Here is a 27,300-nt window from a genome sequence, read left to right on the forward strand (position 1 = left end):
ATTTATTCATAAATATAAAGACGTGCCGTTTTCTTAGTTAGATGTCTTAATTTAAAACTGTATCTTAAGAATGTGTGGGTATATATATGTGTTTTTATATTCTGATATTTGGAGTTTATTTTCTTTTTTTTGTGTGTGGTGGTATAGTGCTGATGAGCTCCTTCTAACTGAGATGATGTTTAACGGCCTTTTCAATGACCTATCTGCAGAACAAGCAACAGCACTACTGAGCTGCTTTGTGTTTCAAGAGAATGTGAGTTTATGTATTTAGCACATCTTATTTATTAATTTGCATTTTTATAGTTTAATTTTAATATTGTAGATTTTTAAATTATAAAATGACTTTCATATTTACATATTAATAGGTATATTATCAGAAAAGAATAAACTAGAATTTTATTTATAGACCATCATTATTAGTCAGATTCTAAGTTATAAATTTGTTCTCTAACCCAGTGCATTATTTGAAGGTCTGGCTTAGTCAGACAGTCCTAGAAGAAAAAAGAAAATGAAAATTAGGCAAACTAGTAAAAAAGAGAAGAGAGTGAGATTGAATTAATACGCCTCTTAGCTTTGGAGAGTAACTATGAGGCAGTTGATTATATCGATACTAGCAGCTGAAATCTTTGTTTTCATAGGCAAGATTTGAGGTAATGGCCTTAAGAGTCTCATCAATAATCTTTTCAAGTGAGTAGTTAGTTGACTTTCAACAACTTCTAAGAAATAAAAATGAAGTGCTGGATGGACCATGAGAACACTAATCATCCATTGTGCTCAGTCGCATCTGATTCTTTACAACCCTGTGGACTGTAGCCCACCAGGCTCCTCTGTTCAGGGAATTGTCCAGGCAGGAATACTGGAATGGGTTGCCATTTCCTGCTTCAGAGGATCTTCTCGACCCCAGGGATCAAACCTGTGTCTCCTGCATTGGCAGGTGGAATCTTTACCACTACATCACCTGGGAAGCCCTTTACTTTAATTCAAAAGCCAGTGTTTGTTTAAAAGAGTAAAATACATGTTTCACATTTCAAATTCAAGATTTTATTCATTGTGTATAAAATTGATGAAGTAAGAGTAAGACAAGGACATTCGCCTTCTAAAAAGTTATGTAAATGTTTAGACCTTTTATCATATATAATTAGTTTAATTTTAAAAAAAATAAATTGTGTAAGACAAATTTGTTTTTGCAGTTCTGCCGTTGATCTATTTATCGATTAACTATTTCCTTATTAATCAGATCAGTTACATAACTTCTTGAAATAGGTGTGGGCACTTTTCTTTTAGCTCTCTGATTACGGACTAACATTACTACTATAGTGGCAATGATAACAAGTAGGACACTAATTGAAAAATGATTTATGCTCTCCTAAGAATGCCTGCTGCTTACTTATGAAGTAATTTAATCTGCTTGTGAAGAATGCATTTCTTTATGAAATATTATGTTAGGTTGTTTTCCTTAAGTTCAAAATCTTACTACATTAATTTCTGAGATAATTGTTAAGATTGTTTGTCAGATTTTCTTTGAACTGATCTAAGGTTTAAAGATTGGGGGTTGATGATCTTCTGCCTATGGCAGACTTTGTCTTCTGGCTAATTTCTTATACTGTGTTGTGTTTTTTGTTTTTAATTTGGCACAACAAAAATCCTGTCTTTTGAGAGGCCAAGTGTGTTACCTCTTCATAGGAATTGGGCTTCACCAAACCATAGTTTTTAAATCTTGGGGCAGGATGTCACTATGTGTAGTAAAGATTTGCTCAGTGAAGCCACACTACACTATATGTACTGTCATCATTCTTAGAGTGGTGCCTTCAACATCAAAATGGATAATTGTGTTGAAAGTAACACGGAATGTTGTTGATACTTTTAAAAGTATTTTCTAGCCAGAGAAGAAGGTAAATATAGTAAGATATTGGTTATCAGTGCTGATAATTTCTATTTTAAAATGTATTATTTCTAAAACTGTGCCCTTATTTTTATATCATTAAAAGTAATACAGGATTACACAGTCTTTATAATATAAATAACAAGTGTCTTTCAGATGCTTATTAATCACCCACTGTGTGCAGTGCAGAGACCCAGACCCGAAAGAGACAGCAGAATTTTTTGCTTTCATGATACTTTAGTGTGTGCTAGTCAATGAAGATAATCAAAAACAGACATATTATGTCAGAAGAATGAGGGGTTTGGAGAAAAGTGAAGCAAAGGAGGCAAATAGAAATCATTTTGGGGGGCTGCATTTACTATTTTGAATAAGATGATTAGAAAAAGCCTCACTGATAGAGTAAAATTTGAATCAAGACCTAAAGGAGAGACGGGGCAAACTGCATGTACCTGGTGGGAGCGTGTTGGTAAAATGGCAGACACTTAACTTACTTATATCATGACCAGTGCCTTCTACTTATAATGACCAGGAGAGAGGAAGAGATCAGTAACTGGTGACCAGGGAATGGATGCAATATCAAAGACATTTACAGTCTTGTGTACTTTTCACTAAACTGATATTGAGTTCATTCTGGCCATTTTGCTTTCTCATTACTTATCATGATTTTTTTGTTTTAACAGGAATAATGCAGAACCTGGTTCATAATTTATTATATAATATATACCTGATACAAATCAAAACCAAGTCCTATATAAATACTGATGCTTAAAGGCAGATCTGTTACAACTTGTTACAACTAGCCTGTAGCTTGGTTTTTTATTTAATTTACCTATAAGTACTTTAAATCCTGTCTCACACATATATACATACATTTCTTGTAATAATTTTTTGTATAGTAAGTCTACATTTGTCAAAATTAATTGTTCCTTAATATTAGATTGGTACAAAAGTATTACTGTTTCGGACCTTGAATTTTAAATCATTATAACTAGGCTCAAGTTCATCTTTATTAACCAAAATAGGAACCATTACAATTAACATATTTTTGCCAATGAGAAGTAAGTTTGTTTATTCCTGTAGCATAGAAATCCATGCTTTGGGATTTGATGAACTCATGGAAAGCATTTTCTGCATCTTGCTGGTTGTGGAAGCATTTTCCCTTCAAAAAGTTGTCGAGATGCTTGCAGAAGTGGTAGTGAGTTAGTGAGAGGTCAGGTGAATATGGCAGATGAGGCCAAACTTTGCAGACCAATTCGTTCAGCTTTTGAAGCGTTGGTTGTGCAGCATGCAGTCAAGCATTGTTGTGTAGAAGAATTGGGCCCTTTCTGTTGACCAATACCTGCTGCAGGCATTGCAGTTTTGGGTGCGTCTCATTGACTTGCTGAGCATACTTCCCAGATATTGTAATGGTTTTGCTGGGATTCAGAAAGCTGTCATGGATCACACAAGCAGCAGACCACCAGTGACCATGACCCTTTTTTTGGAGCAAGTTTGGGTTTGGGAAGTGCCTTAGAGCTTTTTCTGCATCCAGTCAGTGAGCCAGTTGTCTCTGACTGTCGTATAAAATCCACTTTTCGTTACACATCACAATCCAGTTGAGAAATGGTCTGTTGTTGTTGGGCAGAATAAAGGAAGATGACACCTCAAAATGACGAATATTTTGATTTTCGGTCAGCTCATGAGGCACCCACTTATCCTGCTTTTTCACCCTTTCAGTTTCCTTCAAATGCCAAATGAGCCTGGAATGGTCACTGTTGAGTTCTTGGGCAACTTCTTGTGTAGATGGAAGAGGATCAGCTTCAGTGATTGTCTCAGGGGGTTATCGTCCTGATGGTTATCATTCTGATGGTCAGTCACTGCTCTCTTCATCTTCAGGGCTCTCATCTTCTTTGCCAAACTTCTTGAACCAGCACTGCACTGTATGTTCATTAGCAGCAGTTCCTGGGTCAAATGCATTGCTGATGTTGCGAGTTGTCTCCACTGCTTTATCACTCCTTTTGGACTTGAATAAGAAATTTGCTTGAATTTGCTTTTTGTCTAACATTATTTCCATAGTCTAAAATACAAATAAACCGCAAGTAATAATTCATTAACAAAAAAAAGCTTTATAAAGCAAGAAATGAGCATTAAAATGATGTATAACAGGATCACATTTGAATGTTTTCCAATATCAAGTGGCATAATTCAACAATGCAAAACTGAAATTGCTTTTATACCAACCTAATAATATCTTTATACTAATCACAAGTCTGTAGGTTTTGAGTGCCTTAGAGTGTTAAGAAACCAACACCCAGAATTGAAGCAGCTTGTCCAAGTTAATTTGATTGTTTAGTAACAGACCTTAAACCCTTAATTTTTCTAATTGAGAAATTGATGGACTTTTCAGTAATGGAAAGAGAACAATAAGAACAGTGAAACTCATTTGAATTTTTATCTTCAAACGGGCTTCCCTGGTGGCTCAGATGGGTAAAGAATCTACCTGCAGTTGCAGGAGACCTGGGTTCAGTCCCTGGGTTGGGAAGAAAGATCTCCTGAAGAAGGAAATGGCAACCCACTCCAGTGTTCTTTCCTGGAGAATTCCATGGACAGAGTAGCCTGGTGGGCTACCGGGCTCCAGTCCCCGGGGTTGCAAAGAGTAGAACATGACTAAGCAGCTAACACTTTTCAAAGTGGTTAGAGAGTTAGGAATACCTAGGTAAGATTAAAATTGAAGGCATTACTTCCAGTGTAATTTATCCAAGATTTTTAGTTTTCACAGGTTAAAAGTTGCCTAGAAGTCAAACTGTTTAAAAAATCAAAGTATGATATAACAGTTTATAAATGTTGATGTAACTAAACTACTATGCATGTTTACAATATTTGCTCTCCTTCAGTTCCATTTATGGTCACAAAAAATAGCTAATTTAGCATACTTTGCAAATTTAGGATTGCAGTATTTTCCTCTGAAATATAAAAGAATAGTATAATTCAGGATGACAGGAGTGATAATTTTGCTGACATAATTAGGTTAATGAGAAACTTTAAATGCTAATGGCTGAGGTCTTATAGTTTGAAATTAACGGATATCGTGAAAGCTTTGTTTTGTTTGTAAAAGTAAATAATATATAATGCATTTTAAACTTGGGTTTTGTATATAATCTTCCCTTTCTTTTATAGTCTAGTGAGATGCCCAAATTAACAGAGCAGTTAGCAGGACCACTTCGTCAAATGCAGGTAAGATTTTTTTGAACTACATATTTTAAGAATAGTATATTGTGAAATAAACATTTGTGACAGTCTAATCATAGTTTTTTTCATTCCACAGAGACAGCTTCCTTCAAATTAAATATATCATTTGATGTTAGTTTTGTCACTTAATACTATTTTGATAACATCATTTGTAATTTTTATTTTAAAAATGAAACCATCTCTCTCACCAAAATAATAAGTTATATAGAGTTGCTTTGAGTACAGATATACCATTGCATAGTGTAGATAAACTGTATCAGCAATTCAGTGCATGCACTGTTTTCCTTGATATTAAGAATGGCATCCTGATAGATAGTTCAGTTTGTTTTACATTTTTCTATCCTAGTTTATAATAAATTTAATATCGGGTCTCAAGATTATCTCTGGATCCTCAAAGATGTATCTTTTTGATACCAGGGACCAGTTTTATGGAAGACAAATTTTTCACCGTCAGAGCGAGGTGGGCAGATGGTGGTTATTTTTAATCAGCTCCACCTCAGATCATCTGGCATTAGATCCCAGAGTTTGGGGACCCTTGGTTCATAATAATGAATTGGTCTCTTATGATTTTCTTAGGAAGAATGATTTTGTCTACCACTGTAAGACATTGCAAGAGAGGAATGAAGAGTGAATCATAAAAATGGTCTCTTTAATGGAATATTTAGCACTTTTTCATGTTACTAAGAAGTTTAAACTCCAGAACCAGTGAAGTCTTCATAGGCTTGGGGGTTTTTGACCCTTTCAGTTACCAGGGGAAAAGAATGACTCTAACGTCTTGTTGTCAGGAAAAGAAAATCTTAAAATGTACCGTTTTTAAAGCTTTGTTGGAGAAAAGCATCATTTTGCCATAGAATTTTTGTTTCTCTAAGACTGTTTTGTTATTGTTGTCTTTGTTTTATTAATGAAACAGATTAGTTAAATGTCACTCTTGAATAGTTTTAATGAAGAGTTTTGGTTATTGTTCAAAAGGTATTAGTGGGTGAAAATCATGCTCTTGATTTGTTTTCTCTAACTAATGTAGTGAGAAAACTTTGCTGTTTGATTACTGAACAAAATGGGTCAGGCAGTGTGGCTACATAGAAGCAGAACATCCAGATTGTAGGCATATAATTACCAAGGAAGAAAAAGGAAACTTGTAGAATACTGGCTTTGGAAGCCTAAAGAGAAAGTGATATGGGAGATCATAAGTAAGAAATTTGAAGCATATCTTTTCTTTTCAAAGGAATGTGCTAAAAGAATTGCAAAAGTTTCAGCAGAAGCCAAATTGGAAATTGATGAGGAGACTTATCTAAGCTCATTTAAACCTCACTTAATGGATGTAGTATACACCTGGGCAACTGGAGCTACATTTGCCCATATCTGCAAAATGACAGATGTCTTTGAAGGTATGGTTAAGTTGTCTATACATATACTTCTTTCTGATATAAGAAATATACTTAGGATGACATTGAGTTACCAAAAAAGAATAATATATTGTTTTTAATTTTTGATAATAAAAGGAAATCTTCTGCCCATAAAAGGGTTTCCCTGGTGGCTCAGTGGTAGTGAATCTGCCTGCAATGCAGGAGACCTCCTGCAGTGCAAGAGATGCAGGTTCAATCCCTGGGCTTGGAAGATCCCCTGGAAAAGGAAATGGCAACCTTCTCCAGTAAGTATCCTTGCCTGGGAAATCTCATGGACTGAGGAGCCTGGCAGGCTGCATGCAGTCCTTGGGGTCACCAAAGAGTCTGACACAGTTTAGTGACTAAACAACAACAACCTAATGGCTTGCTATGTAAGTCCACTGAAAAATAGCAGAGCTGAAAATGCTGTCCATTGCATATAAAATCAAATATTTATTTAACTGAAGAAAATTTTTAAATGAAAAAGTAAAGGTAAAGGAAATACAAAAGGAGTAATAAGAAGCAAATAATAGGCACAGTATATAAAGAAAGCCATATTTAGAAATGCTGTATGCATTGCAAAAAGATTGGCTTATGTAGATATATATAGTGGTGGATTCTGTATACATTGAACTTTCTTAAAAATGAAAATAAATGAGCTTGGACTTCATAGCGATTATTGTAAGATACTTAAAATATTACTATTTCTTATCTATTTATTTCGAGACAAATTATTTTTAACATACCCTGAATTATATGCTTTTCACCCGATATTATTGAAGACTAACTAATAGATTACTGAGTTTATGAATCAGTGGTTTTTGTGATGCATAGATTAAACATCACAAAACCGGTTGTGAGCCTTTACTTCACTGCATTGAATTTTATGGGTTTTAAGGTTTTAAATATGAAGATCCCTGGGGAAGGAAAAAGCTACCCACTCCAGTATTCTGACCTGGAGAATTCCATGGACTGTGTAGTCCATGGGGTCGCAAAGAGTCAGACACGACTGAGTGACCTCCACTTTCATTTTTAAATTAATAGTGTGCTGTTTTAGTCCTTTCCTTAAAGTTTATTTCTAAACTTCCATTAAATGATCATTAGTATTATGGTCCCAAAATCTTTTTATGAATACTATACTCTGTTATGAGGATGGTGATTATTTATTAGGTAAACAGTGTGCCAGGCATTGTGCTATAATCAGCATTTTATGTACTTTAAATCTAATCACCAAATGGCACATCTTAGTAGATACTATTTGTACTTTGCACAAGGAGACTGATTTTATAAATAAGGTATAAAAAAATAATTTGGCCAAGGTCATGGAGGTGTCCTTCATGATGACAGTATGTTTGAATTCTGGATTCTGTGACTGCAGGTCACATGGTATTTAATTACTTCATCTAAAAACTGTAATGAGTTTTGGATCACCAAGAGAATTCTTAAATACTACCTAGAATTGTGCCATCTCCATCCTCTGAAAATTCATGCTGTAGGGGTGGTCAGAAGGTCTGTCATAACTGATGGTGTGAGAAGAGGGACACGTGACACCCTCACCTCACTTAACCCACAGAAACCCAGGGGGGTGTATGACAGCTTGTGTGTTTCAGAGATACAAAGGCAATCAAATACAGGATCACCACTCTTCAGTATAACTTCTTTTTGGAAAATAAGAATGAAACCATGACTGTTCTGTGCCTAGATTCTAAGACTTATTAATATGCTAGCTCATATTTGTATATCTCCACCTCTGAGAAGGTAGACACAGTGGCATAAAACAGTAGTGATGCATTGTTTGGTTTATTTGTTTAAGAGAAATGAAGGAACAATAGACCTGGAAATAGAGGAAGCCTTGTAAAATTATCTTTGTAGATTATTTTTCTATTCTTTGTACTTAAATGGAAAAGTTATCACAGTATGGAAGATAAATTGTAAAGTGTTAAAATTGAAGGTAGTTTGTATTTCTGCCACCTATGAGTTGATGTTTTCCCCCACATATGAGCGATTCCTGAAATCAATATTTTTGCCTCTTTAATTCCTTGGGGCTGTTTTGATGTCACAGTTTGCTTGTGAAATCTAACATTGAAAATTAAGGGATTCATAACTATAACTTGAAATTGGGTCTAATATCAACACAGTTTTCATGGTACCATTATGTCAGCTGTACCTTTTCTTTCTAAAATTGGAATAGACTATATATTAGCTCATAAGAGTAAAAAATGTAATTAGACAGCAAAAAAAAAATACTGAGAACCTTAGGATATTTCTTAGGATATTATTTCCTTTTTCTGGCATACTGTCTCTCCTTGCCACAACCTTTTTTTTTTTTAAACTGTGGTGGTGTTTACATTATCCATTTCAGAATAGCCATTCCCTCCTCATCTCGTTACGGTACATGATATAATTGGAAAAGTACTATAATCACATAGTATAGTGTGTCTTTACTTTTATAGGCAGAAAATGACTACATTGGAACTGTTTAGTGTGCTGTGGTCAAGTGTCCAGTCATGTCATGTCATGAGCCTCAGAAGTAGTTTTAAGAATTTTTCGAACATTAGCTGGAGCTAGTTAACATTGAATGGTGGGTACTGTTTATTTGCCTATACAAATACAGTTTGGTGTTCTTCCCTGTGCAGGATGGATTTGCTTTCCTTTAAGCACATGCCATCAGGAAAGCTTCTGTGACAAATTATCATTTGAAACTGTTTACTGTAGTACTTAAGTCTGTCATGGGTTTTTAAAACAAATGCTGTTTTGTGCATTCCCACACTCTGCCCCACCACAGGTTCTTTTCACATGCCTTTCAACTAGTATAGCTTTACGCTTCCTGAGGAGAGGATACATCAGTGTCATAAGGGATTTTTCAGCTGGTTTGTTTTTTTACATACTTTTGCTAATAGAGTAGCATTTTGTTAGTATGTATCTTTTCTCTGTTTAACTTTTGGCACAATTTTAGTACTAAATGACTTAAGAATTAGCACCTGATTCTTACTCTTTTGATGAATAATTAACTGAGACCCTGCTGGGACCAGGAATTGGACTGTATGCAGTGCAAGCAATAGTCTCTGCCCTCCCAGAATGTTTTCAGCCTGAGCTGGGATCTAATATGGTAAATGATTGAAGGAAAGTGTTTTTATGATTCTAATCTCAGGCCTCAGTAACTACTTAGATAGGAGGTATATCAGATTCAGAGCATGAACTGTGAAGAACCAGTTTTGGGCCAGAAAGTTGGAGGTAGAAATAAATACCTCTCCAGGTAAAGAAATGTGTTGATTTCTTCCATCCTCAACTAGAATAATGTTTTGTTCAAGAACCACATGAGCCTGATGTTTGTAAAACTGCCCTTAAGCTTGTGTGCTCAAATGTCCTTCAGTGGGGTGGATAGTTAAATTGTGTTTTATTCATACAGTGGAACAGTATTCAGCTAGAAAAAGGACTGAAGGACTGATTTGTGCTAGTATATGAACTTGAAACACTTTAAGGTTCTAAGTGAAAGAAGGCAGACACAGAAGCCACCTACTGTATAGTTTCATTTATGTGAAATGTTCAGAATAGGCAAATCTAGAGAGACAGAAGTAGATTTGTGGTTACCATGGACTGGTGGTGGGTGTGACTGCTTAATGGACTTGGGTTTCTTTTGGGTTTGATAAAAAGATTCTAAAATTAAATAGTGATTATGGTTGTACAAGTACTGTGAATATACTAAAAACTACTGAATTTGTGCACTTATTTAAAAGGGTGAATTTGTGTTTGTATTGACTCTACCCCCTCTACCGGACACGTGGGGGTCTTTGTTGAGTCAGGGGGGAATCTTTCATTGTAGCACATGGATTCTGAGTTGTGGCCTGGGACTCAGTAGTTGTAATGTTGGGGCTCAGTAGTTGTGCTGGGTCTTTGTTGTAACACTGGGGCTCTGTAGTTGTGGTGCTGAGACTCAGTAGTCATGGCGCTGGGGCTCAGTAGTTGTGGTGTTGAGACTCAGTAGTTGCGCTAGGGCTCAGTAGTCGTGGTGCTGGGGCTCAGTAGTTGTGGTGCTGGGGCTTTGTTGTCAATCACTGGGGCTCAGTAGTTGCAGCTCATGAACTTAGTTGCTCTGCAGCATATGTGATCTTAGTTCCCCCACCAGGGATCGAACCATGTCCCTTGACTACTAGGGAAGTCCCCAAAGGGTGAATTTTATGCCATGTGAATTATTATCTAAGTGTGCATTCTTCCAGAATGGTGATATAAATCTAAGTATAAAAAAGGGGTAGTGACGCTGGGGTACATGCTTCAAAGTGGTAGATTTTATGTGTATTTTACCACAGTTTTCATCACTATTAAGGATTCAGTTTTACTTTCCACTCTGGCAAAACCAGAAAAAAGGTTCGTAATGAACCATTTGGTTGTTAGTGTATGTTTTTGTTTCTGGTCAGCTTCAAATAGCCTGGGAGGAAGGGTCATGGCTTTTTATCTCTTGTCTTATACTTAATCTAGGTGGTCCTAATTGATGAGGCAGAATGATTTCTAAAGCTGGGAGTAAGGAGAAGCCTTGGATTACGGAGAACTGTAGCAGGTAGAAAGTGTGCCAGGAAATTCACTTCTTCCCTGTAGTCTTCATGAATCTCCATCGGCAATAAATAGCCTTTATGCTGCAGGCAGCTGTGAACGGTGTTTGTACACACAAGGTGATTTTTTGACAAGACTGAGGCCAACTGCCACAGCCATTGTATGTGCAACCCTGTATCTCCTGGCCTCATTTCTTAATTGTTCTCATGTCATCTGAAAGTGTCAAAACTCAGTTTTCCAGAAATTGAGTTGGCAGCTTAGATGTGTGTTTAGTTTCTTTAGTTTATACCTTAATCTTAGCAATTGACTTCATATGTTTGGCCTCTGATAGCTTTTGCAGATTCTGGCTATTAACATGCTGCTGCTAAGTCGCTTCAGTCGCGTCTGACTCTGTGTGACCCCATAGATGGCAGCCCACCAGGCTCTGCTGTCCCTGGGATTCTCCAGGCAAGAACACTCGAGTGGGTTGCCATTTCCTTCTCCAAAGCACGAAAGTGAAAAGTGAAAGTGAAGTGACTTAGTCGTGTCCAACTCTTCGCGAACCCATGGACTGTAGCCTACCAGGCTCCTCTGTCCATGGGATTTTCCAGGCAGCAGTACTGGAGTGGGGTGCCATTTCCTTCTCCACTATTAACATGAGTTTCTCAATTTGTAGAAATAGCTAAACAATATCAAGTTATCTGTGTTTCCCAGGACACATTTGAATTCGATCAAAAAAATATTTGTGAGCACAAGCATCTGACTGATGCCCTGCACAGCAAAAATTTTATAAAGGATTTCATTTCAATTCTAAATGACCTGTGTAATCTATTTGGTTCCTTTTTGAAGTGCTGTATATTTACATTTTTAACCATTACCTAATTCTACTTTCTTCAAACAGAAGTGTTTGGAAAACACACATTTACTATCTAGTTGCATGGGTAGTCTGATGTTCATTACGTTCTCCGTTCCAGCCCCACTCTCTTTAGACACCCAAATATTATTGCGATTGGATTTCCTCTTTCAATGCAAAGCAGTACTAGAGCTCAGCATTCTTTGCACTGAGAACAGAAATAACAAATATAGCCAGCATTTCTTGAGTTCCTGTTGTATTATTACTGCCACTTTTTAAGCACCCTGCATACATTATTTCATTTCTCATAATAACCCCATTTAGGTTTAAGAATTACTATTATCTCCACCTTATAGATGAGTATACTTGAAGTTTTTCACAGGTTAATAGAGATTTGAAAGGAAAAAATTCACTTTGTGAAACTGTTGAGTTTGAGGTGCCTGTAATATGTGTGGGTGATCAACTTTTTGTTGATCCAGTAATAGTATCTAGGTAGAATTAATAGCATTGTTTTGTTCTTGTAACAGCTATTTTTTATAATTGTGGCCTAGAAGTGAGTAACTTTCACTTATTTAAGTGAAAAAGTTACAGCAAAAATGAGTGATATGCTAATGATTGAATTTCATGCAATAATATTTTTAAAGCTAAATTTTAGGGTCCATAAATGATTATCCTAGTACAGAAATATCACACATGGACCATCCAGAACCTTATGTTTGAATCAGAGCTGAAACAGACTCACCAGGGCTCCTATTGGCGTTTGAATGAATGGTACAGATTTTGGGGCAGTAGAGGAGCAATTCCTCCTGGGATGCAGGGGGTCAGGGATAGGCTCCTCATCTGCCCACAGCACTGCAGCCCTTGTTATTATGTTGCTTTTGCCTGCACAGGGATGCCAGTAAAGGGCAGTAGGAGCTGAAACACGCATCCAGGGGAAGAGGTAAAAGTAGGTGCTGTCCATTTATCAAGTCATGAATTTACCAGTGGGTCTAGGGGATGCCACCTTCTGACCCTACAATGGCTAGTGGGCAACCTGGCAGCTTCCTATTCCTAGGGAATAGGCTAATACTCTTACCTGTATTTGTAAAGTGGTTGAAGGTCTGAGATTCTCTTCCAGGATCTCTTAGCCTCACAGTTTAAAAGGGAAGCCATTGCTCTAAAGGGTGAGCCTGAAAGTCATTAACCTCTCTAGGGTTTTGCATTTGTAAAATGGTAGTAGGATGTTGGAAGTAGTCAATGACATCGTCTCCTACTTGGGAACATCTTTTGTGAATCTTTTTTTTTTTTTTTCTGTTAAAGGTTACTAGTAAAAGCAGCAGCAAGTCTATTTTTCATTTGTTCTGTTAATTTTCAAAATCTTAATATAGCTTATTGGTGTCAGAATCAGTTGTCTCAGTAACAGGAAGTAAATGCCCAGGTAGGTATGCTTCCTCATTCTCTTGGAGACCTGCTGTGAAGGGGGACACACCTACTGCTTAGAACTTCCCTTCTGAGCCACAGTTCCCTTTTTAGTCAAGGAAAGAGAATTAGGATGCAACTGAGATTCTTGTGTTTCCATCTGCCATTATATGCACTTCAAGGTGGAACAGTCTAACAATTCATGCTCTATTCCTGTACTTCAGTAGCAAAGTTCTGCTGGAGAAAAATTGTATCGTTTGGTGTCTTCAGAAGCCATAGTCTGTAACCTCAGAATCCCATTAAACTTTCCTAGCAATAACAGAAGTAGCAGCGGAGGAGGAGGAGGTTGTGTGCCAGCTCAGTTCCTGACACTTGGGACATTCTGCCTCCTTTATAGTGTTTCCCTAGCTTGCTCACAGTCCCTAAGGCAGTAGATGGCACAGCGGACATATGATCCCTAGTCTGCTTACCTCCAGAGACTTTTTTGCCTTGCTCTGAGACTTGTCTTACAGGCAATTCCAGATCCTCATTGCTCTCCTTGCGCTCCTACCTCAACTTGTCCCAGCTTTTAGATGATCACTTCTGCTTCACAGGAAAGGCAGGTGCCAGTAGGCCTGTCTTAAGCTAGAAACTCATGTCCATATATCTTGTCCCTTATTCTCTCCTCTTCAGAGGAAATTACTCTTGATTCCAGGGCCGCCTTCCACTCTTCTGCACCCTCTTCAGTTTTGAATCCCATCCTTTCTGCTGCCACTTTAGTAGTTTGTATTTCTCATCCACATTCTTCTCCAGCTACCAACATACCGTGTTTAAGAGCAAGAGCTTGATGAGTTAAATCTCCACTGTTTTTCTCCCTTGGGCACATTGGACCATAATGTGGAGGGCATTAAAAGGTAAAACAAGCCCTGAACACAGTCCAGTGAGTGTTTTACAAGATACATGTTAATAAATTATTCCAGTGTTACAAGGAGTTAAATAAGAACCTTCACAGCTTTCATACCAGAGAGAACTGATATTCCTCTTGTATTTCAGGCATTAAAACTAAAATCCAAGAGCTTTCAACTTAAGACAGGTAGCACTTAGAGAAGGAATCCCGAGGCTCCTCCTCCTGCAAGCCTGATAAAGTGGAAGTGTGTTTACAACTTCATCTTTGATGCAAACACTTGTCTCAGGCAGGGAGTCAAATCCCAGTGGGAAGGGACTGATCGCCTGTTTAAGGTCCAGCAGAATGATCGATTGCACAAGTGAAAATCTGTTAATTCCCTTCCTTAAACATTCCCTGTTGCATTCTCTTCACAGGATAGTATCCAGCAGCAATAGTAGGCCACACCCAGGGCCTGCTGTAGTCTGTTAGACATTTCTGCATTGCCTCAGTGGTCTTGCCTTGTCACTGCCTGACAGTGACCTTATGCATAAAGGACCCAAATTATATGTCACTTTTGCTGCCCTTCACCCATGTTGTTCTGTCCTCTGTTCCCAGGGCATTTTGTGTACTTCTGTAAGAGCAAGTGTCAACACATTATAATAAATCCGTGACTCTCTCTACCATTAGTCAAAGATAGGAATTAAACTTTTTATATTTGTAGCCTTCCTGGTGCCTAGCAGTCACTAGTCAAGTTTACTACTGATTTACTGCAGAAGTTCCTCAGAGGACTATCGGTTAATCATCCCATGTTCGCCTGCCTTGTGTCTTAACAAAAGTTCTGCTTTTCCTGATTATTTACACTTTACAAGTGATTTGTTTCCTTTTCTGTCCAGGCAGCATAATTCGTTGTATGAGGCGCCTGGAAGAACTACTTCGACAAATGTGTCAAGCAGCAAAAGCCATTGGAAACACTGAGCTGGAAAATAAATTTGCAGAAGGTCAGTATCCAGCCCATAAGGTTTTTCTAGTAATTTCGGCAAATCCTGTTGAGAGTTGACCTCTTGACCAAACCTAGGAGAACATTTTCAGATATTCTTCACTGGATTGCCATGGCAGCCCACCTAGTAGCATTCAAAGAAAATATCAGTGTGTGTTGGAAACAGTTTGTAAATGAATATAGAGAAAATCTCAAAATATTTATTGTGCACTTATTGTGTGCCAGGCATTGGTTTAAGCACCAGGGAATACAGCAGTGAACAAAAAAAGACACAAACCCCTGCCTTCATGGCGCTCACATTCTAGTGCAGGGAGGTGGACAGTAAACAAGTCAACAATTAAAATACATCAGGTAGTGATACAAACAAAGGAAGAGACAATAGAGAACTGAAAGATGGCTATGATGGCCTAGAGTCCCTCCATATATACTTGATGTACTTGAGCAACAGGCCAGTGTGGCTGGAGCACAGTGAACAGTGAGTCGAACAGTAGGGGTTGGAAGAAGAAAAGAATGGTCCTGTAGGCCCCAGCACTCAGCTTTTTCCTCTGAAGTGATTGGAGGTTTTGAGCACAGGAGTGGTGTGCTCTGGCATGGGTTTCACCAGGCACTTCTTGCTGGTGCATTGCAGGCAAGTCTGTAGATTAGCTCGGTGGAAGCAGGAAGACCAGCTCAGGAAAGGCTGGCTAGATCATGGTGGTAGTGATGGGGGAGGCACACGTGCTTGCAAATAGTTTCATGCCGTTATGTATGCTGGCCAAGAAAAAGGGCTTAAACGCCAAAGAAGAGCAGACATGGTGCTGCTCTGAGTTGGTGGCCCACAGTCAGACCTACTGATTTTGCTATCTACTTAGTGTTCTAAGAAGTTTGCAAAAACTGGCTTACGTTTTCAACATTGTTAAACAGAGCAGACCTATTTAATCACTGTGGGTTTAAGTCTAGTTTTGTAAACTTCCGAAAAGTCTGTCCTGCCTTAGCCCAGAAAGAATTTCACATGGTAACTGAAATATAGTGCCTTCCACTGTAGGCTGAAAATTCTTGCTTTTGGGTAACTAACTTCTTTTGACAGCTTATTCCTTCCAAATCTTTTAAAATAATTTTGGACACCCCTAGCCCCCACACACATGGGGTACTTTAGAGTCAGGATTCATAGGAATAGGGGTCTGGTTTTGAAGTTTCCCATTTCTCAGAGATGGCTGTGAACTCTAGGTGTCTTTCAGACCAGCAAGGGATTTGTGTTTTCCAAACTGCCTTCTCACCAATTTAATGAGAATTGTTAAAAACCCCAGTGGATAGGCATTACATTCTTTGGTCTTGAAAATTTAAATCATATTTTCTTTTCCCTTAGGAATCACCAAAATCAAGAGAGATATTGTGTTTGCTGCCAGCCTCTACTTATAAACAGTCAGCTAAGGAATGTGGAACTGTAAATTTTTCTCCACCTGTCTGATTACAATCAACTACAAAGACCTATAAGTATTGATTTGGTTTTCCCATCTCAAGACAGTTGTCCTGAAACATTTTAATACGTATTATATTTAAATCAAGTATCATTCTAAGAAAGCATATTACATACACATTTGTACATAAGCATTACATTTTTTAATAAAAAAATGTACAGGTGGGGCATTGTTTAGTGAAAGGCCGTTGAAATTTTTTTAAATGAACTTAGAGCTATTAGATAACCATTGTGTTAAATGTAACTATATACACACAGGTAAAGTAGGCATCCAAGAGGTATAGTAGCAGCAGTCCCTTAAAGGCTCGTACACGGGGAAGAAAGACGCATCCTCTTGCCTTCTGGTTGCAATCATTTTCTTTAGAAAGCAGGCCAGCCTCATCTGGGCACTCTGCCACCTTCAAGGCTGGTGACTGTTCCGATAATGATTCCCCGCCGTCGGTGTTTCATGCAGAGTTGTATGAGAATCCTCCTCTTTTCTTTCTTTAAAAGGAGAATTTCTCTTTTTGAAGAAATCTGATACATATACAGCCTATGTAAAACAGATAACATTTAGAATGGGGCAGAGTATTAATTGATACAATTTAAATAAGTTGAAAAACCATAACAAAATTGCAATAAGCAGTGTGCAAAAAATAAAAGGATATACATTACAGGATACAAATTAAGGGTATCAATAAATTAGTGGCTGGGCTTCCCCGGTGGCTCAGTGGTAAAGAACCTGCCTGCAGTGCAAGAGATGCAGGTCCACTCTCTGGGTCGGGAAGGGCCCCTGAAGAAGGCGATAGCTACTCACTCCAGTATCCTTGCCTGGGAAATCCCATGGACAAGAGGAGCCTGGCAGGATAGAGTCCATGGGGTCACAAAGAGGCGGACACGACTCAGTGACTAAACAGCAACAACAAATTAGTAGCTAACAGGAATTTTTGTTAAAGACATTCTGAGAGTTACTTTGTTATGTCTTGGGCAAAAAGCTTCACTCTGACAGCCAGCTCTTAATGAAAAAAAAAGTGTTGTTCTTCATGTAAATTATTTTCAATTTATACCAAAAAGAAAACTTTATACCCAGGGCTTTTTACAATTAAAAAAAACTTAAATTTTTTTAATAACTTCTGCAGAAAGTAAATAACCTAGGTATTATTTGCTATCTGTCCTAAAATGACTTTTAATAACATTGGGGTCCTTACCCAGTAGCAATTACTGAGCCACATTCTCTGCGTTAACATAGTTTTCTCATTGGAACCTTTTTTCCTACTTATTTGTCCAAGTGTTTTATCAATTTCATGATATAGGCTGCTGCCATGTGTACTTACAACTAATACTGCAACCAGAGCTCCTTGAATGAGTCCAGTCAACACATCACTCCAGTGGTGTTTGTAATCAGAAACTCGAGAGAGGCCCACATAAATGGATGAAGCCACAAGACCGAACTGCAGTGTAGGGCGTAAAAGTCTCGCCCAGTCTCCCTTCATTCTGGCTTGAAGATAAAGCTAATAGAAAAGATAGGGGGGAGAAAAAGAGTTTAATGTATCAACTGAAGACTATATTTTATATTAAATATCACATTTCTAAAGGATTGATGTTTTAAATGATAACATTAAATATTAATAATCATTAATCAGTGTTATTATGTATGGAAGAGGGCTTTAGGCAAGCATTCTTGTACTCATGAATATCTAAAAATTAATCCCAAAATAGAACGAAAATACAAATTGCCCTAGTAACAGTTTATAAGAATTTATTACCTATCTAGTTAGACCACTCCAAATTATAAACAAGGTAAGCATTTCTGTGTTTATAACCTAGAGTTTCAGGGGCTGGTTCCCTTCCATTTTGAGTTACAGTGGTCATTAGTTCAGAGTCTTGGGATCAACTGCTAGTGCTCTGAGCGCAGGTTGCCCTTACCCTGGGCCAGGCTACTATATTTTCTGCCCAGCGTATTTAGGAACTAAGTTTGCTTAATTCACCTAAACAATTTACTTGAGAGTTCCTCTAGCCTCAAATTATTTAACATGAGTGACTGAGACTAAATAAATCTGTATTTATAAGTAAATACAATAATCTGCCCAAGTAAATAATACAGTCTGTAGTTCAGTCCTGATCCAGTAAGAGTATTCTTTCAATAGCACCTGTACCCTTTTAAAGTTCTATGATTTTTCCATACACTAATCAGACCTCAGAATTTCCCCTTTGCTGTGTCAGCCTGCCCTTGACTTTGGTGCATCCCCAAAGACTGTAATAAAGAATAAATTTGGAATAGTTTCCTATGAACACCTTTCAACAAATATGGTCTTTTTTTCCCCTAACTTCTATCTAATAATATAACTCTTAATATTCATTTTAAAAACTCTGTTCAATAATTTATGGCTCATACACTTACTTAAATGCAGTCTGCAGAAAACAATTTATGTGTCTGTGCCCACTAACCCTGCCTATTTAAAGTAGGTAGATAAGTCCATTCCTAGTTCTCTGGGCACTGCTGTGCGTGTTCAGTTCTTAGCACCTGGCAAAGATCCAGAGGTTGTCTACTTTTATCAAGTACTTTATAGTATAAACATCTAATCCTAAAGAGCATACCAGTTGTTTAACTGAGTGGCACTCATTTACAGGCTGAAGTGCTACTGGCTTTCTGCAGAGCTCCCCTCCCCTTTTTTTGTTTGCTGTTGTTGAAGCTATAAACAAGTACAGAGTAAGAGGCTTGTCTCAAGATTCTGGAGGTGGTAAGATACTTGGTTCTGTTTGGGGCAAAGTTACTTAGCATGTGCTAGCTGAAGCCAGTTAGGTACCACAGCCATGCCAGATAAGATTCACCTCATTAGTTCTACCTGGAAATTTTCTGTTCATTTTAAGGAAAACAATTCTTTAACAAGGGGCCAAGTTTTGTATGTTATTATCCAAAAGTTCAGTTGTCTCTCTTCTAGTTATTGTTAAGCTATCTTTCCAGATGATGGTTAAAGGCATCGGTTATTTAGACTATAAAAACATATACTCAGGAATTACAAATACTTGACATGAATGCAAGACATATTAGGGAGAACTGCACCCATCCCTGACAACTCTCAAATGGACTTAGCGATTTATTTTATACTTCCAACATAAAGGAAACTCGGGACTTTCAAGGTTCTTCCTCAATTAGGATTCTAAAATCCCTCTGTTTCTTCCAAAGAATTCTGACTTTGACTTTAGGTAGCCCCCACACATATGTTAAGTAAGTATTATTTTGCCCCAATCTCTTCCTCAACATCCCTGTGAAAATAACATTCGCTTATGGATCAGTAACCAAACACACTGCAGTATACTCTCGGTGAAATCTTTCCTCTCTAAGTACCTAATTAAATAAGAGTCTGTGTTCATCTCTTCTGGGGACTAATGGCCATGGCTTGAATAAAGGCTCTTGTTACAGAACAATTCTCAGCTCTGAGTGAGACTGGCTAATTGAGTAGGCTTTCTATTTGCCTGTTTTGTATCTCTGGGTCCAGGGCACTTGATGTAGCAAAAGCCAGGCACCACCTCTAGCCCTGCTCTTCCCTGTGAGGACTTCGGTTTCAGTAGACCCCCAAGAGGTAAACACATTTGAGTTTGTTGAACCTTCGGTCACCTGAGTTGCGTGGTTGACACGCCCTGAACTCCAGACCTTGACAACTGACCTGTGTCGCCAGCCGAAAGTCTATCCTACATAAGCAGGTCCAAGAAAGCGTACAATGCTGATTTTCTGGGGGGGTCCACTTCCTAAGCCTTTCTCAGGTTCCACAGTGCAGATCTTTTAAGCTCCCACCCTCTAGAGGCACTAGAGATTCAGCTTCCTCCTACCACTCATTTAACGCTTTCCAAAATCTTTACCTCTTGCTTATTGTCTCCTTTTCCATTCTTTGACTTTGTGGATTTATATATTTTTTCCTGTTCTACTCCTTGTCCTTTGACAGGGGAGAGGAAAGGATATATGTTCCTTTAAAAACAAGTCTCTATTCCTCCTGATATATCTCAGCACTGCTTATGCTTTATTGCCAGAGTTGAGAATAAAAAGGCTTTGTAACCTTTGTTGCCTTTGCAACCTCTACTCTTCCCCTTCTCCCTACACATGCACATGTTAATCACATATGTACTACAAGAAGGGAAGCATTCAATTGCTTATATCTTAAGATTTAGAATTTCCAGAACTCTATATCCAGTGCTGTGTATGGTACCAGACTGGCTGGCTCAGTGGTAGCATCTACAATTTTCAGATTACCCCACCGGGGGAAACTGGCAATCCACAGACAAAACTGAAGGGCACCATATAACCCTGCCTTACTTTATAAGAGGGCACAGAGTATGACTTACGACAGACTTAGCCCAGAAATCTGCTGCTGCTGCTACTGCTAAGTCACTTCAGTCGTGTCCGACTCTGTGTGACCCCATAGATGGAAGCCCACCAGGCTCCCCCGTCCCTGGGATTCTCCAGGCAAGAACACTGGAGTGGGTTGCCATTTCCTTCTCCAATGTGTGAAAGTGAAGTCGCTCAGTCGTGTCCGACCCTTAGCGACCCCACAGACTGCAGGCTACCAGGCTCCTCCATCCATGGGATTTTCCAGGCAAGAGTACTGGAGTGGCTTGCCATTGCCTTCTCCGAAATCTGCTGGGCTGTATTTGTTCTGGGATTTATTTATGAAGGAACTATTTTTCAAAAGTTGTAGAAATGGTACCTAACAGATACATGATAGGCTACCGGCAAGCAAAAGCTATGGTTAGACAAGAACGAGCCATTTAATAGAAAATGGAGAAGAGTGGCAGCCACACTAAAAACCAGGTGGCCAGTGAGACAAGTGGAAATTCAACTTTCTGATGAAGTAGAAAGGTCACAACTAGAAATAAAAGACAAGCTTCTGGCAGGACAAAAGCAAGCTGCAGCACTTCACCACGGTGCTCCCCGAAGCAAAGGCTTCACACTGTGATGCTACAGATTCAGGAAGCCCCAAGGCAGGACAGCAGAGGACAAAGGATGAACCCATGCAGCTATCAGATTTGTAAGCAGGGCAATCCCCAAATCTCTAGACAGCAATGGAAGACTTGTTGCCATAAAAAGGCAGGCTGAAAACAGACTACCTGGAGAAGGAAACGGTATCCACTCCACTCTTGCCTGGAAAATCCCATGGAGAGGAGCCTGGAGGGCTACAGTCCATGGTCACGAAGAGTTGGAAACAATTTCGCAGCGAAACAACAATGAAACCTTGTTTTCTTTGGAATCCTAACTGTATAATAATCAGAACTAAACCTGTTGTCATGCTTTCTGCGGCAGGTTGATCCCCTACTACTGCTGACATCAGTGCTATTTCTGATGCTGTTTTTCTTAAGTGACATGTTGAACAAATAGGAGTCAAAGTTCCCTGGTGAAATGCCTTTGGGTCAAGATTTGGTCAGATCTTTGTTCTGGGCTCCAGGTGACTTCCCTGAAGGCTCAGTTGGTAAAGAATCCGCCTGCAATGCAAGAGAACAAGAGATGCGGGTTCAATCCCTGGGTTGGGAAGATCCCCTGGAGAAGGAAATGGCAACCCAGTATTTTTGCCTGGGAAATCGTGGGCAGAGGAGTCTGGCGACTACAGTCCATGGAGTTGGAAGGGTCAGACACAATTTGGCAAGTAAACCACCACAAGCACCACCAGGTGGCTAAGGAATGTAGGCAGGATCCCCCCCTACAATCAGTCAGCAGTTCCACAGTGTGAGCTGGTTAAAACTATCTGGGGGGACTTCCCTGGTAGTCCAGTGGCTAAGACTGAGTGCAATCAAGAGCTCAGAGCCAATCTGGTACAACCACTGCATGTGCAGAGCCTAGTTCCAGTCAGCAGAAACTAGTCTGACGAGACCATATGACTCGACCAATATCCTCCATTAAAGGATCTAGTTATACAATCTCATTTTTAAAATTCAGTTAAATTGTTGAATAAGGTATTTTTTGAAGCTGGTTTGTTCCTGCCTTTCCTCAACTGACTGTAACGCGTAACTACAAAATGTTATTGCCTCATAAAGTCTCTTAATACAGGCATACCTGTATTAAGCTATACCTGGAGATGCTGTGGCTTCGGTTTCAGACCACTGCAATAAAGTGAATATCACAGTAAAGCAAGTCACAGGAGTTTTCTGGTTTCCCAGTGTATATACAAGTTATGTTTATGCTATGCTGTGTTGTCCATTAAGTGTGCAGTGGCATTTTGTCTAAAAAAAAAGTACATACCTTAATTTAAAAATATATTATTACTAAAAAGTACTAACAATCATCTGAGCCTTCAAGTAAGTTGCAATCTTTTTGCAACACTAATATGAAAGACCACAAATGACCATAACAAATAGAACAGTAATAATGAAAAAGTATGAAATATTTTGAGAATTACCAAAATGTGACACAGACATACAGTGAGCAAATGCTGTTGGGAAAATGGCTCCAATAGACTTCCCTGGTGCAGGGTTGCCACAAACCTTCAGTTTACATGATAAAGTGAAGCACAATAAAACGAGGAATTCCTATATTTTACTCTTAAAATAAGAGGGTCCCTCCACCCAATTTTCACCTAGAGTCAAAGGCTTATTTTCACATTTTTAAACAGTTATTTGAAATGTGATCATATGGACTACAGCCTTGTCTAACTCAATGTAAATTATGAGCCATGATGAGTAGCACCACCCAAGACGAACGGGTCATGGTGGAGAGTTTGGACAAAACATGGTCCACTGGAGAAGGGAATAGCAAACCACCTCAGTATTCTTGCCTTGAGAACCCCATGAAAAGTATGAAAAGGTCAAGAAGCAACAGTTAGAACTGGACATGGAACAACAGACTGGTTCCAAATTGGGAAAGGAGTACATCAAGGCTGTATATTGTCACCCTGCTTATTTAACTTATATGCAGACTACATCATGCAAAATGCCAGGATGGATGAAGTAAAAGCTGGAATCAAGATTGCCAGGAGAAATACCAATAACCTCTGATACAGGTGACACCACCCTTATGGCAGAACGCGAAGAAGAACTAAAGAGCCTCTTGATGAAAGTGAGAGAGGAGAGTGAAAAGCTGGTTGAAAACTCAACATTGAAAAAACTAAGATCATGGCATCCGGTCCCATCACTTCCTGGCAAATAGATGGGGAAACAATGGAAACAGAGACTATTTTTTTGGACTCCAAAATCACTGCACATGGTGACTGCAGCCATGAAATTAAAAGACGCTCCTTGGGAGAAAAGTTATGACCAACCTAGACAGCATATTAAAAAGCAAAGACATTACTTTGCCAACAAAGGTCTGTCTAGTCAAAGCTATAGTTTTTCCAGTGGTCATGTATGGATGTGAGTTGGACTGTAAAGAAAGCTGAGTGCTGAAGAATTGATGCTTCTGAATTGTGGTATTGGAGAAGACTCCTGAGAGTCCCTTGGACTGCAAGGAGATCAGTCCTGAATATTCATTGGAAGGACTAATGCTGAAGCTGAAACCCCCAATACTTTGGCCATCTGACACGAAGAACTGACTCATTTGAAAAGACCCTGATGCTGGGAAAGATTGAAGGCAGGAGGAGAAGAGATGACAGAAGATGAGATGGTTGGATGGCATCACTGACTCGATGGACATGGGTTTGGGCAAGCTCCAGGAGTTGGTGATGGACAGGGAACCCTGGTGTGCTGCTGTCCATTGGGTTGCAAAGAGTCAGACACGACTGAGTGACTGAACTGACTGATTTGAAAAAAAAAAAAAGCAACTGAGATTGCACCTGGTTTACAGAGCCTAAATATTACATGACCTATGACAAAAAAATTGCCAACCCCTGAACTAGACTAACAACAGCATGCTCAACACAAAGAAATACACCTTGGCCTAAGACCATGCCAAGTATGCTGTTGTTCCACCTTCATGTGATGAGAGACCTGGCCAGAAGAGCACTGAAAGGCATGCCTTCGTTTTCTTTAGGATTCACAGAATTCCTAAAGTTGAACCTCAAATCCCTCCTTAATTTGGGCGGGCAAGCACTACCTGAACACAGCCAGGGGTAAGGCCCAGATATAAGGCAGTCTGTGACAGGGAGGGAAACTGAAACATAGACGCTGAGAGGTACTTGGGTTCCCACTGGAGTAATTTATACAGAAAGTTCATAACAGCAGTGATATAAACAATAGTAGTAATTTACAAACAAACTTCTAGAACAGCAATGATATAAGCAATCTAGGGTGACAGTCTCCCTATGACAGTGCTGGGAAAAACTGTATATTCCTTACAGTACTGAAAAAAGGACAGTTTTAGCCCATGCCTATTTTCCTGAACAATCAAGTAAATTTGGAATCTGGCATGTGGCCAAAGTCAAGGGGAGTCAAAGTCAGTTGCACATCAGTTGGCTACATGAAAAGAAGCCCTGCCCTTTGCTCCCACCAACCTAGGTGTTTCTCAGGGGACTAACTCCTAGCACTGTAGGGCGTGCATGGTTCCTGCTAGAGAAGAGCAATGGTCAGGTATTTTAAGAGACATTTTTAACTAGAAGTTAATTTCTGGGTGTCAGGAATTGACAGGCAAGTTTTTGGCTATCAAAGACTATCCTCAGGATTTAAATGACTACATCTTCCAAATCTGGAACTGACCCATGATGCCAAGATGCCTAGAAGAACAAGATGAGTCACTGCCTAAGGAATGTGTGTGTGGCAGGGGCGGGAGGGTAGGCACTGGTTAAGTGATGTCTATAAACACGAAAGCTGGAAAGCAAGGAGACATCCATGTATTCAGGGGCTGAAATAAAAGCCAGAGCCTACATCCACATCAAGGCAGTATTTCCACTGCTCAGTTGGCGAAACCCAGTGCATGGCTGCTGTAGCCTTCCTGCTTCTCCAAAGTTCTTGTTCTATGACAAACCTCATCTGAATTTGTTGTTGTTGTATTACACCTGTACATCTAAATGGCTCATACAGACCCAATTACCAAACTAGAGTTGAGGTAATTTGCCCTCTGCGTATATCCTTAATTTGCCTCTTCGTTTGCTCCTGGGTATCCACAGGGCAGGCTAGCCATCAAGGCCCTCTAGTTTCATCCTCCATGCATTAATTTCATATTTCACAAGAAAACTCATTAAATGTTTCTGTTTGAGCAAATATAAAGATATTTTAAGGTCAAAGGAGCAAAGAAGAGCAAAAATAATTATAAGGTCTAGAGTATGATACATCTGAGAATATTTGAAATTAAGAGTGGGTTGAAGTTACATGTCAGTTGAAGTAACATGAAGTTACATGTTACATCTTACTTTCAGAGATCTGTATCACCTGACCTTCAAAATAACTGAACTAGGGTTCAGCTCAAGTAATCAACAAAGCCAGGGAGCCTGATTAACAAGAGATTCCCAGAGAGCTTATAGACCTTAGTAGCCTCCTCCCAAGGCCCCTATTTCCCCATCTGTGAAAAGGGTGGCAGTCATCCCTCTTCTATGTCATGGGGGCTATCAGAAAGAGACAAAACAGTAGTGTAAAAGCAAATCATCTTCAGTATCAACCCAACTCAGATTCTTAGATCTCTCTCATTAAGAAGGACTTAAAGATACTGACACACGAGTGACTAACAAACTGCAAAAGCAGCCCTGGTGGTGTCTGGCTCTGGGGCATACAAACATTCAGAAGCCATTCACTGTAGTCACAGACTTTGCTTTGGGAAAAATTCTCGGGATATGTTAATAGCTCCAGCCTTTCCCTTCTCCCCTGGTCCCCAATCTCTATTTAAAAGGAAAAAAAAAAAACGGTGGCTCCCTTTAGGAAGAATGGTAGCTTTTCCTAGTAAGATAAATGAACTGAACATTATTTGTTGTTACTACCATCAAATAGCTCTTCCCTGATAGCTCAGTTGGTAAAGAATCCACCTACAATGCAAGAGACCCTGGTTCAATTCCTGGATTGGGAAGATCCCCTGGAGAAGGGATAAGCTACCCACTCCAGTATTCTTGGGCTTCCCTTGTGGCTCCGCTGGTAAAGAATCTGCCTACAATGCTGGAGGCTTGGGTTCAATCCCTGGGTTGGGAAGATCCCCTGGAGAAGGGAAAGGCTACCCACTCCAGTGGCCTAGAGAATTCCATGGAAAGTCCATGGGGTCACAAAGGCTTGGACATGACTGAGCGACTTTCACTTTCACCATCAAATAAGTCACATTTCCCGTGGCACAATTTCAGAAACATTTGGGTGTTTTTTAAAAAGGAAGTCCTGAATTTTGTTGAATTGGTACAGTTTCTTCATCGCAAAATTAACAAATGAGGAAAGCCTTGCAATTTGCAGAGATGTTGAAGAAGCCAAAAATTAGCTCTATTGAAAAGATTTTGAAGTTGTGGATTTGAATTTTATGTAACACATCTGCAATTTTTACATTTTATAAGTTTTATGCTCTTTTAATTTCTGGAGTTAGGTTTTTTAAATAAAAGTAAGATTCTGGTAAAACCAATATTAAGTTCTTCCTAAATGAAACCAACCAAGTAACTTCCAGTCGGTAATCTTAACAATACACATCATGAATCTTTATTCCACATCATAGATTTAATTATTATACAGCATTTGTGACCTGAGGGGAAAGGGTAACTGGAAACAGCCAGATAACAGCAAATTTACACAGCACAACTATACAAAAGTCCACTTACAAAGAAAAATTACAGCTGATCTGTAAAGGTAGAGATCTCCTTTTCCCACCAAATTTTGATAATTTACTCATAAAGAGACAGGATTGATAAAAATAA

General features: G+C 39.0%; 2 protein-coding genes across 8 annotated transcripts in view; one reads left to right on the top strand and one right to left on the bottom strand.

Moving 5' to 3' along the window:
• Nucleotides 1-16,771, top strand: part of MTREX (Mtr4 exosome RNA helicase) — a 104,387-nt gene extending 87,616 nt beyond the window's left edge. The window contains exons 23-27 of one of the 2 annotated variants that reach the window (XM_088827690.1): nucleotides 148-253; nucleotides 5,039-5,095; nucleotides 6,333-6,495; nucleotides 15,029-15,137; nucleotides 16,478-16,771. In XM_088827690.1, the coding sequence (XP_088683816.1) occupies nucleotides 148-253; nucleotides 5,039-5,095; nucleotides 6,333-6,495; nucleotides 15,029-15,137; nucleotides 16,478-16,559 (517 nt within the window). In that variant the 3' untranslated portion in view covers nucleotides 16,560-16,771. The remainder of the gene's footprint in view (nucleotides 1-147; nucleotides 254-5,038; nucleotides 5,096-6,332; nucleotides 6,496-15,028; nucleotides 15,138-16,477) is intronic. The other variant, XM_055422043.2, reaches the window with a different exon arrangement.
• The window catches only part of PLPP1 (phospholipid phosphatase 1), a 106,779-nt gene continuing 94,789 nt past the window's right edge, over nucleotides 15,311-27,300 (bottom strand). For 4 of the 6 annotated variants that reach the window (XM_088827691.1, XM_088827694.1, XM_088827692.1 and 1 more), the window contains one exon: nucleotides 15,311-18,078. In XM_088827691.1, coding sequence (XP_088683817.1) covers nucleotides 17,719-18,078 — 360 coding nt within the window. In that variant the 3' untranslated portion in view covers nucleotides 15,311-17,718. The remainder of the gene's footprint in view (nucleotides 18,079-27,300) is intronic. The other 2 variants (XM_055422048.2, XM_055422049.2) reach the window with 1 other exon arrangement.

This window comes from Moschus berezovskii, chromosome 18 (genome assembly GCF_049115385.1).
Source record: "Moschus berezovskii isolate FMDL1 chromosome 18, NW_MosBer_1.0, whole genome shotgun sequence".
NCBI lineage: Eukaryota > Metazoa > Chordata > Mammalia > Artiodactyla > Moschidae > Moschus > Moschus berezovskii.